Source organism: Onychomys torridus, unplaced genomic scaffold, assembly GCF_903995425.1.
Source record: "Onychomys torridus unplaced genomic scaffold, mOncTor1.1, whole genome shotgun sequence".
In the NCBI taxonomy this organism is placed as follows: Eukaryota; Metazoa; Chordata; class Mammalia; order Rodentia; family Cricetidae; genus Onychomys; species Onychomys torridus.
In genome coordinates this window covers 1-11,876 of record NW_023414095.1, presented here as the reverse complement: position 1 = coordinate 11,876, position 11,876 = coordinate 1, and the positions used below count along the sequence as shown (strand labels likewise).

General features: G+C 43.5%; 1 protein-coding gene across 1 annotated transcript; it reads left to right on the top strand.

Annotated features, from left to right (window-relative positions):
* Positions 1 to 6,182: 6,182 nt before the first annotated feature.
* LOC118576707 (tripartite motif-containing protein 12A-like) lies at positions 6,183 to 9,468 on the top strand. The gene is made up of 3 exons (XM_036176913.1): positions 6,183 to 6,611; positions 8,449 to 8,544; positions 9,156 to 9,468. Exons 1-3 carry the CDS (start codon positions 6,195 to 6,197, stop codon positions 9,450 to 9,452), a joined length of 810 nt encoding a protein of 269 aa, XP_036032806.1. The 5' UTR covers positions 6,183 to 6,194; the 3' UTR covers positions 9,453 to 9,468.
* The last annotated feature ends 2,408 nt before the right edge of the window (positions 9,469 to 11,876 follow it).

Genomic DNA, 11,876 nt, shown 5'->3' with positions numbered 1-11,876 from the left:
AAAAAAAGAGAGATGGTCTGTCTATGTAATGGTGAATTGCCCATGATTCTATGGGTTCATTCCCTTTGCTGCTGTCTCTGATTAGAAGTCCCAATCTTTCTACAGCCTCTTACACATTTACTTGTCCTATGAAACAGCCTCAGGTCTGTACAGAATTGCTAATGTTACTCAGAAGTCATTACATCGCCTGCCTTTCCCTTGGTCCATGTCTGCCATGCCTAAATGAAATTCAGCCCAGACTAGTAATTCCAGCTACAAAGAAAGCGGATACAGGAAGATCCTAAGTCCAAGACCTGCAGGGAGTACCTAATAATCAGCCTATGTCTAAAGAAGAAAAATTCCCAAAGAGTGCAGGTTATTGGGGTGCAGATAGTGGGGAGGGGGTGGCACTTTCAAGTTTGCATTATGTTATGAGATATACACTGCACATAATAGGGTTGTCCAGTTTTTAAATTTGCAACATCTAGGGAGTACACATTATGTTGTTCCATATAATACTACTTAGTAAATGAGCCCTAGAACAATTTATTTGACCAGCCTATTTGGAAAAAGTGCCATTTCTCTCATGACATCAGTGCTTTGAAGTTTCATCTTCCTTAAAGGAACAGTTTTACCTGCAACTTGATGTGCCATGGCTGGGTGATATTCATGGGAAGCTTGCCCTTTTCTCAAGAGAATGGGAGGAAGAGTTGACAGGAGGTGGGAGAGGAGAGATTGAGTTTAGGACTGGAAGGAGAAGGAGGGAGGGGAAATTGTAGTCAGGATGGAAAAACAAAAACAAAAATGAATAAATACAGAAAGGAAAATTAAGTTTTACTTGTTACAGAGTTCAAATCCACCAGAAAATGACCAGAGACTCAACTTAAATTATAATTAAATGAATTTATTAATTACTGCCAGTAGGCCAACAACCGCTTTAAAGACAAATCAAAGACTTATCACACAGAAGAGGCTGAAGAAGGGATTTTTATGGTGGGCAGCACAATTATCTCATTTATGTGGCATGAGTAGCTGAGAGAGACACTGCTTGACCTCCCCTTAGCTGTGAGGAGCTCTCTCCCTGCTACACAGCAGTAAGTGGGTTCACAAAAGCTAGGGGAAGCAGTCAATTATCTTATCGAGTTTTCACAGTTTGGAGAGGGTAGCAAGGAGAGTTGCCAGGAGCTTGTCTTTGAGAAATGTAGAATGGGTGTCTAGCACAAAATGGAATTTTCCTTAGCCATCACAGACTCCAAAAGACACAAGCCAGATTGTTTGAATTGAACAAGCCTAGTTATGGTTCTTTGGTGTCTCTTTTGGAAAGATTTATTTTGGTGGAATGGGGGCTCATTTGAAGGATGATATAGCAACCCAGTGCAATGGAACTTCCCTGAAATATACTAAAGTGATCCTCAAGAGGTCTCCCACTAATGGAGATTATGGAGTCTCAACTGGCAATCTCTTGTCACCACAGGAGGCTTCCAATAGTGGGACCGGGTTGCTTTCAGTTGCGATCTTGGCCAATGCGGTCACATGGGAATACCCAAACAACCCTGCCTGTTGCTAAGACAAAGGGTTGCCCTCTAGGAACTGACAGTGGAATCTCATTGCTGGGACAACACCCACAGAATTCATTGAACATGAAGAAGTTGACTGGTGCCTACATGGAGCCTTCACCCCTATATTCTAGTCTCTGGTACAGGAGATACTCTGCAGTCTACCAAATGCAATGTAAACTCCAACCAAGTCACAAAGCCTTTACCTACAGTCTGTCCTACCTGCAAAATATGCTGGGCCAATGGTGGCACAGAACTTGTGGCAGTAGCCAGCCAGGGTCTGATTTGACTTGAGGCCCACTCCACCGGAAGGAACCCATGCCTGGCACTGCACGGGTGACCGAGAACCAGAGACTGGGTAGCCGAGAGGTCTAGAGTAAAAGCCAAATACTATTGGTCTGAAAAAAAGTGGTGGTGGTGGTGGTGGTGAGACACAAAAATAAGCAAACAAAGGTTCATTTTGTTTTGAGTTCTACATTTGTGGGACTTCCTGTATGTATGCACTTTCTTTTTCGTTTGAGAAAGTGTTTCTCTGTATAGTTTTGGTGCCTGTCCTGGATCTCTCTTTGTAGACCAGGCTGGCCTTGAACTCTCAGAGATTTGCCTGGCTCTGCTCCTGAGTGCTGGGATTAAAGGCGAGTGACACCACCGCCTGGCTGTATTCACATTTAAAAGGATGGGTGGGGTGGTCAGAGTTGCTGCTTTCTCTGAAGCTGGAGTTACAGCTACTTCACGTGGGTGCCAGGACCTGATCTAGGATCTTCTGTAAGAGCAGTAAGCTCTCTTAAACACTGAGCCCTTTCTCCAGGCTAAGTAGTATGTCAATTTATTGATTCATTTATTTATTTTATTTCAATGTTATTTTAAGTATGTTAGTGTTTGACCTGGATATATGTCTGTTCACCACTTGAATGTCTGTGTTTTGCCTGTGTGTATATCTCTGCTGCATGTGGATTCAGTGTGTGTTGATGTATTGTGTCCCCCAATATACTGTGTCTCCCAATAAAATAAAGCTTGCCTGGAGATCAGAGGGAAAAGGCCAGCCATTATAAGTAAACAATAGAAATCAGGCAATGTTAGCACACGCCCTTAATCCTATCACCTGGCAGGCAGGGATCTGTCTAGATCTCTGTGAGTTCAAGGGCACACTAGGGAACAGAGCCAAGTGTGGTGGTGACACAAATCTTTAATCCCAATACCAACCAATGAGGTCTGGAGGTCTAGACAGACAGGGATTGACAGAGTTGGACAGGTAGAAGTGACTAGATGCTCTGAGAGAGCCAATAAGAGAAGAGAACAGAAAAGGTACATAAATGTGAATATACAAGGAGTCACTCTCTTTGGAAGCTGCAGGTTGGTAAGGTTAGGTTAGCTCATGTTGTGTCCTGTTTCACATGGTCTTTCTCTTGGCCTTTAACCAAAATTTCTGGCTCCATGTTTTCTATTTAGTAAGAGCATTTAGAAATTCATCTACAGCAGTGCCCTCAGAGGCTAGAAGAGGCTGTCAGCTCTACAGGAACTGGAGTTAAGGGTGGCATTGAGCAGCCCTGTGAGGTCTGGGAATGGAGCCCAGGCTCTCTGTGACAACTGGTAGTGCTCACTTGGATGGAAAGCCATCCCTCCAGCCCTTTCACTGTGTTCCAGATGTGACACTGTTTGGCTATAGTGCCTTGACCTTGCCAGCCTCTGGCATCAGCCTCCTAAGAAACCAGGTTTAGAGGCCATGACCAACAGGCCCAGCTTCTTAATTTCCTCTTGGATCCCTCACTATTTCTGACTTTTCTATACTGGCTGTCACATCTTGCATCTTTCCTGAGCTTACTGGCTTTTCTTTCATCTGTAAAACAAATCTGACTGGGTGGTGGTGGCACAAGCCTTTAATCCAAAACACTCAGAAGGCAGAGAAAGGTGAATCTCTATGAGTTCAAGGCCAGCCTGGTCTACAAAGTAAGTTCCAGGAAAGCCTGGATTATACAAAGGAAACATCCTGAAAAGGAAAACAAACAAACAAACAAACAAAGAAAAAACAAAAAAAAACTAATATGTTCATCTTTTATTTATTTATGTTTCCAGTCTTCTTGTACTGCTGGTACTTCCCCTGTCCCTGTTGTGTTTAATAGAACTGACAACAGTAAGCATCCTTGTTTTAGGCTTGCCTTTAAAGAAAGGGATTCCCATTGCCCTAAATTTGTTAGGAGACTAGCCATGGGCTTTTCATGTATGGCTTTAAAATAAGGAAATTTATGTCTATACCTAAACATTTGTGGAGATTTTTTGTTTTGTTTTGTTTTTCGAGACAGGGTCTCTCTGTGTAGCTTTGCGCCTTTCCTGGAACTCGCTTTGGAGACCAGGCTGGCCTCGAACTCAAAGAGATCCATCCACCTACCTCTGCCTCCCTAGTGCTGAGATTACAGGTGTGCACCACCACCACCCGGCTGTGGAGTTTCTTTCCTGAAAGAGTGGTGTGTATTGTCAAATAGTTTCATGCAAAGAATAGGAAGAGTTTCTTAACTTTCATTTGCTGCTGAGATGTCAGTTGTCCATTGGTTTTGTCTGTGAATTAATATTATAGTTTAGAGAGGAAATTACATTAAAGTATACATTAACGTTTACATTAAAGTATAATTTTTGGTGTGGTTTTGAACTGAGTATCTTGCTGACATTCATACATGGAGTCTCCTGTTGTAGAAATTTATTTCATGGTGTTTTACTTTTGTTTATGCTCAGGAATGTGTGTTTAATGATGCAAAGATATGTTTCATTAAATACAGTTCACCTGCAGTCAGGAGGCTGTATCAGCAACTAGCTGACAGGAAGTGGTAGGGAGGAACCATGTGTATGGAGCTTTCTGTGGGAGGAGCAGAAGAATGAGCAGCTTTTGGGAACCCCCAGCAAGGAGAGGGGATCAGTTATTTGCTATCCAACCTCTGAGCAAGAAGATTTTCACCTCAACGTTTGAATTCTCAGGTCAGTAGAAGGGTAGAGATCTGGGTAACATTTCCCTTCTGGGCCTGGGCTATCCGGAGCCTGAGGGAACTGAGTTCCTGCAGGCTGGGGCCCTTGGGGCCAAACTGCTGCTGGTAGCTGCAGAATTGTACTTTCTGATTAGAACAGCACTTACTTAAGGGGCAGCCACTATATTTGGTAAAAAGCATTGCGAGATAAATTCTCAACATTTACAGACAATAGATTCCTCAGAATCAGCAGTGGTTGAAGGCATAATTCCACACACCCAATGTTCTGGCTATCAATTCTGTCCTGGTTCTCACCTCTTTTTTTGTTGGTGAACTCAATGGGGCAGAGCAGGGACCTCTGAAAGACTGCAAGTCATGGTTTCCATCCCTTCAGTGTACTGAAGACAAATGAGCCCTGTAAGTGGCCATCTCTCTACATCTAGTGCAGGGCTTCACTTAACCATGGGCACAAACACGTATGTTGTCATTCACTAAGGGAGGTAAGAGGAATGGTGTTGCCTATGTGTATCAGGAGATGGGATTGGGTGCACTCCAGGTCAGCACTAGGCTTTCTGGTAAGAGACTTGTAAGGAGAGGATCAGAGAGTCCCACTGACACTGCTGATAAAGGAGCACAGGAGTAGTTTGATGCTTTTAACATGAAGATGTGATATAGTCCTTGGGAAGAAAGGGAAGGACAGAAGGTTGCAGTGGTATTTGCTCCACCCATGACCTTGGGCTATAGGCCCCAGGGAGGCGGTGCTTCTTGCCCTTGTACCTGACCTCTTAAAAGAAAAGGGAGAAGGGTCAGGTGCCTCTGTTCCCTGCTCCCTGCTTTCTGGTCTGATCTGACTGCCTGGTGGATTCCCTCCTGATCAGAACAGAGGACGACTTCAGTGGTGTACTATGTTCCGTATTCGTGAGTGTATTCCTCAATTGATATCTTAATAAGTCTCTATTTCCCATTAAATAGACTCAGGTGATCCTTTTTTTTGGGGGGGTTGGGTTTTTTTTTGTTTGTTTGTTTGTTTTTGGTGGGGGGTTGAGACAGGGTTTCTCTGGCTGTCCTGGAACTCGCTTTGTAGACAAGGCTGGCCTCAAACTCACAGAGATCCGCCTGCCTCTGCCTCGGAGTGCTGGGATTACAGGTGTGCGCCACCACCGCCCAGCGAGTTGATCTTAATAGAAGGTAGGTTACACAGGCTGTGTTGGAAGGAAACACTTTCTTTCTGCTCTTAAGTAAAAGGAAATAACAACCCTGCATCTGAAATTTGTCACTTGGGGTGAAATGACATGAAAGTATGACAATGCTCCTTTAGCCATGTCACTAAACTTCTGTCCCTGTTTCTCTCCTGTGTTCTTTTCCCTTATCATCGAGGTCATTCATTGATGTTTGCACAATATCCATGCTGGTTTTCCCTTTTTGTTTGTTTTGTTTTGTTTTTGTTTTTTGAGACAGGGTTTCTCTGTAGTTTTGAGCCTTTCGTGGAACTTGCTTTGGAGACCAGGCTGGCCTCGAACTCACACAGATCCGTCTGCCTCTGCCTCCTGAGTGCTAGGATTAGAGTGCTAGGATTAAAGGCGTGCGCCGCCACCCGGCTGATTTTCCCATTCTTACTTGTCCCCCTTTTCCTCATTCCAATCACACAGGTACCTGAGGAGAAGTATCAGGAGTCAAGACAGACAGACACAGGATCATAGTAACAATGGCCTCATCAGTCCTAGTGATGATCAAGGAGGAGGTGACCTGTCCCATCTGCCTGAAGCTCCTGAAGGAACCTGTGAATGCCGATTGTAACCACAGCTTCTGCCGACGCTGCATCACACTGAACTTTGCATCCCGCAAAGGCAAAAAAGGGAAGGGCATCTGCCCTGTGTGCGAAGGCTGTTTCTGGTTTGGAAATCTGAGGCCTAATCAAAATGTGGCCAACATAGTGAGGAGGCTCAAGAGGTTAAATTCCAGCACGCAAGAGGAGAAGGTGAATGTCTGTGCACAACATGGAGAGAAACTCCAGCTCTTCTGTAAGAAGGACATGGTGGCCATCTGCTGGCTTTGTGAGCGATCTCAGGAGCACCGTGGTCACCTGAAAGCTCCCATTGAAGAGGTGGCCCAAGAGTACAAGGTAAGAAGTGGGAGGGTATGGGACACAGGGCAGGAGACAGTAACAGATGAGAAATCTCCACTTGGTGTGACAGGTCAATAGCCTGGATATCATAGACTCAAGGCCTGATATATCATTCCATCCTTTCCTACCTTCACTTCCTAAAAGATATGATGATTTATTCCACTTAATTGTATAGGAATCTGCCTGGACTAAAAATACTAAGATAGAAAAAAGTGTCTTGGAACTGTCCCTGTGAAGTTGAGTCAATGACCAAGAAAAGCCAAGAGCAGAACTGCTATGCTAATTTATTATGTATTTATCTTCTTCCAATGTTTATGTCAGATTCATTCATTACCTAAAATGCAGTCTAGTGATATCTACAATGGAGTTAGTAAATGAGTTGCAGACAACAGCAAAGAGAATGTGGGTGTGGCAGTTGTACATCTGGGAAGAGGAGAGACACATAATGAGATACACAGAGGCAAGCTCTGTGTTGGGTTTTTGTTTTCTGTAGTTTGTTTTAAGCCCACATACGAATTCACAGAGAATGTTTGTTGCAGCATGCACAGGGCCTGCAAGGGTCGGCACCAGATGGGATCCTAGAGCTTGAGGAAGTAGACACATGCTCCCACACCTAACCCATTCTCCAGTTGATAGCTATTTATGAATGAAAAATTACTTTTCTCCAAGGTGTGGTAGACTGGGAGACCACCTCTTACCTATCAAAGGGTTCTTGAGTGGAGGAGAGAGGAATGAGGAAATAGTAGATAGAAATACAAATGGAGACAAGAGACAGAAAGAGACACAGGATAACTTCAGGAGGGCTCTGGATCAATATCCACCCCCCTAGATTTAATCATAATTGGCCTTTAATGCATCAGGAAGAGGTAGGACAAAAGTCCTCCTCCTTTGAAGATAGAGGTATAAGTATCAGCAAGTATAAACCCTTCAAAACACCTGATGACCCACACATTTGCCTAAATGTGCTCTGCCTCCCTCCTGAGTGCTGGGAATAAAGGTGGTGGCACACCCCTTTAATCCCAGCACTTGGGAGGCTGAGGCACGTGGATCTCTGAGTTTGAGGCCAGCCTGGTCTACAAAGGGAGTTCCAGGAAAGGCACAAAGCTACACTGAGAAACCCTGTCTTGAAAAACCAAAAAAAAAAAAAAAAAAAAAAGATAAAATGAAGGTGTGTGTCACAGCCCAGCCTTGTTCATGTTTCAATAAAAACTATAGTGAGCTAGTTGGGTGTCAGTACTTTCCCTCAGCTTCTTCTTTGGAAAATGAACATTTAGCATATTGGTGAGCTTCTCTTTCTACTGAGGCACCTAGGACTGACATTTGGTACTGATATGTATATATTTAGATGAAAGACCTGAAAAGCTAACACAATTATTCCAGTTTCCTGATGTCAGAATCAAAGCAACAGGTTTGTACTTGATGGGATGATTGACTAAGAGAGATTTCTGTGTCTATCTGTATGGGGCTTGTCTGTGTATGACTAGGAGAATGAGTTGAGCTGGAGACTGAAGATATACATACATTCTTCTTATCTGTTTGTTTGTTTTTGTTTTTTTTGAGACAGGGTTTCTCTGTAGCTTTGCACCTTTTCTGAAACTGGCTTTGGAGACCAGGCTGGCCTCGAACTCAGATCCACATGCCTCTGCCTCCCTAGTGCTGGGATTAAAGGCATGGGCCACCACTGCCCTGTGAAGATTTACATTCTCTATGTACATAAATCATACCAGTTTTTAAAAAGAGAACAGTCTTTCCAGAAGTGTCTCTTGGCCTTTGGTTAGGGGCAGCAGTCCTGCTAAGCACACAGCTTGACTCTGCTACAATTCCTCTCACACAGGGGAAGCTCCAGGCAGCTCTGCAGGAACAGAAGGCAAATGAGAAAAGATGTGATGAGTGGGAAGATGATCTTAAAGAGGAGAGAACTTTCTGGAAGGCAAGTGGGGACCCTAACTCCTAAGATGCCTGGGAGGGACCTGGGCAAGAAGCTCCCTGGCTCTCCCTTCCCTGGTAGTTGATGAGGACAAGAGGCCTTGATTAGTCCTCTCCACTAGTTCCCTTGGAGCTGGGGCTGCACACTGAGTGCATCACAACTGAGCCTGGCTGTATGGGGAGCTGACACCATGGAGGGGGTCTGGTGAGAGTGGGCACTGAGTCCTGGATCTCAACTCCTGTGGTGCTTTCTGTAGCTATGACTGTTGGAAGATGCTTGGGAACAGTCACAGCTCCATTCTTGGGGTTTAGCTTCTCATGGATTCAGAGGTAGAAGTGATTTACAGGCAGTAAAAAGAGTCCAGGGCAGCTCTGTGAAAACTGATTCACACTTAAGACATCCTACTTTGGCTCAGTGGCCTTGGTAAAGGTGATCTAACATCTTTGTTTTGGAATGTCATCAACAGACACTGAGAGGAGACACATGCTTCCCTAAGACTCCCTTCCCTTCCCAAGCTCAGTTCCCTGTGAGAACTCCCCATCAGAACTGTGTCTTTCTGTCTTCCAGTCCCATTAGGATAGTCTGAATTCCTCTCCTTTTTCTTATCCCTGAAGAACCAAATACAGAGTGATGTAGAAAAAGTTCAGATGGAGTTTAAAGGACTTCGGGAATTCCTAGACTCCATGGAGAAGAATGAACTGCAGAAGCTGAAGCAGGAGGAGCAAGACATTATGAACAGCCTGGCAGAGTCTAAAAGTGAGCTGGTGAAGCAGAGGGAGTCAGTGAGAGACCTCATCTCAGATGTGGTGGGTCACTTCCTCTGCTCAACCATGAAAATGCTGCAGGTAAGTCTGCAGGAGGTCCCAGCATCTGAGAGTCAGGAGACCTGGAAGCCATTTCCCTCCCTCTGAGCTGCTGTGACCTTCCTGGTGGGGACAGTAGGCTCTCTGGGCCCTCCCTGAACTCTGTCCTGAAGGAGTTTCAGAGCCTGGGGAATCATTGTGTGCATGGATAGCAAGGGGAAATTGCATGTTTTAGTTTATCAAAACAAAGTACTGAAACTGAGCCTTGGAGAGAAGGTCTGTTGGATCACGGGTAGTTATTACCCTGCTGTAATGCTGAGCATGTGCGAGCACATTTTTCAACTGTCATTAGTCACTTCACCTGAATTTGAAATTAGTAGAAATTGTTCCTTCACTCCAGTGTTTGGAGATTTTCATCTCCTCTGCCTCTGATTCCAGTAGTGTGGTCAGTGGGAGGGGAATTATCATCCAAGATCTTAAAAGTTTTCCCCAATCTGTCTTCAAGTTGCTGAGATGAAAGGTATCTTTTTATCCTTGCAGGAATAAAATTTTTATTATATTTTAACTCCATCACATTTTTCAAAAAGTCTTGCTTTGGTGATGAATATCCCTATAGGAATTTGTTTCTTTCATCTTAATTGTCAATGTCATAGACCTTGGTAGTCCTAGGATCTTTTCATACTCCTTTGATTTATTGGTTTCCATTGTGTTGATTTAATTGTTATTGAGAACACTCATTTATTACCTGTATTAGACGGGATTCTACATATATGGCTCAACTAAGTTATTCTCAGAGATACTAACTACAACCACCATTCTCTACAAGTCTGAAATTGTATTTCTTGACCAAATAATCTGCTCACCTTTCTCTGCCTCCAGCCCCTGATGACCCTCACTGTAATTTTTACTTTTGTGAGATCAATTTGTGTATATGACACATTTAAATATCATTTAATGTTGTTTTTTTCCTGTGCCCACCTGGCTTAGTAAAACATAAATGCTCTGAGTTCAGCCAAGTTACCACAAATGGCAATACTTCTTGCTTTGAATGTCTAATATTTTAACACACGTGCCTATCACATCATTTTTATCCATTCATCTGTTGATTAGTTCTCTGAATGATTCTATTTTATCTACTATGATAATGACTCAGTGGACATGGGCATGCAGATGTCTGTATTTTTGAACATCAGAATTCATGTATAATTAGAATGAGTTCTCTCCCGGAATTCTTTTTACCATGGTATGTAATTTTGTTGATTTATGTTATATAAAATAAAGCCATTTGTAGCCAAGCATGTACTGCTGGTGATCCCAGGCTTTGAGAGTTTCTCATACATGGAAACAAAAACATGAGAAGCACAGAACAATGAAAATGAAATATAAGCTTCCCAACCTAGAGGCAGGTATGCTGGCTCACTCCTTTAATTCCAGCAGTTAGAATGCAGAATCGAATGAAGCTCCATGGGTTCAAGGCCTGCCTGATCAATATAGTGAGTTCCAGGCCAGCAGAGTTCCATAGTGAAGCCCGGAACTGGCAAAGGTGGAAACAGTATGAGACTACAGACTGTCTAGCTTGAAATGGAATATATGTACTTACTGCACCTCTAATTTAAAGGCCCAGGGATCATTGCAGAAGAAAGGCAGAAAGCATGCAAGAGCCAGAGCTGGTGGATGAGTACAAGGAAAACAATGACATCTGCACATAGTCTAGCAGCAGCACCTATCAACTGCAATTGGCTGTGATTCCAAACCCAAGTCCTGTGCAAGCCTAAACTAAGTCTAGTTTTTGTTTGTTTTTGCTTTTTTTGAGGCAGGGTTTCTCTGTGTAGTTTTGGAGCCTTCCTGGATCTCGATTTGTAGACCAGGCTGTCCTGGAACTCACAGATGCACCCGGCTCTGCCTCCTGAGTACTGGGATTGAAGGCGTGAGCCACCACTGTGTGACTGGAAAGGACTTTAATAGGAATTCCAACCACACCCAAGGAGCTCCTGGTATTGTTAGCTGTTAGGAGAAAGGTCACATTTCTCAAAGAATGTAACTTGACCAATCTACCATACCAAAGGAATCCACACATCAGAGAATACTTGCATAGTGTTAGGTCTCAAACCAGGACAGATGGTTAACTGAGTGATGTGCCTACTTAACTTATCAAAGTTGTCTTGGTGGGTCAAGTCCTGATATCTGTCCCACCTAAAAGAGCCAAATTAATATTAGAAAGCAGAAAAAGGATTTATTAATTGGGCTACATTTGGAAGTCCATCTTCAGTTTCATAAGTGAGATCAAAGTTTAAATAGAGAGCCAAAGATTTGCATATGAGTAGTCCAAGTCAAGGTGTGGTCTTGTCTATCATTCTCCCATTATTATCTGGATTACAGTTTCATGATTATGGATGAGCTGGCAAGTAATTAAAACTGCTTGAAGTCTTTTAGCAGCCAGCTCCCTCTAGAGCTGATTTCTCTTTCCCACTGAGATTCCTGGAGAAATCACCTATTTTGGAGGGTGGAGGAGGTATCATTGTTTCAATGGTT

Excerpts from the sequence above, each read along its gene's own strand:
- LOC118576707 (XM_036176913.1), top strand. The coding sequence starts at position 6,195 with ATGGCCTCATCAGTCCTAGTGATGATCAAGGAGGAGGTGACCTGTCCC. Across the intron at positions 6,612-8,448 it reads AGGTGGCCCAAGAGTACAAG|GGGAAGCTCCAGGCAGCTCT; the intron begins GTAAGAAGTGGG and ends CCTCTCACACAG. Across the intron at positions 8,545-9,155 it reads AGGAGAGAACTTTCTGGAAG|AACCAAATACAGAGTGATGT; the intron begins GCAAGTGGGGAC and ends TTATCCCTGAAG.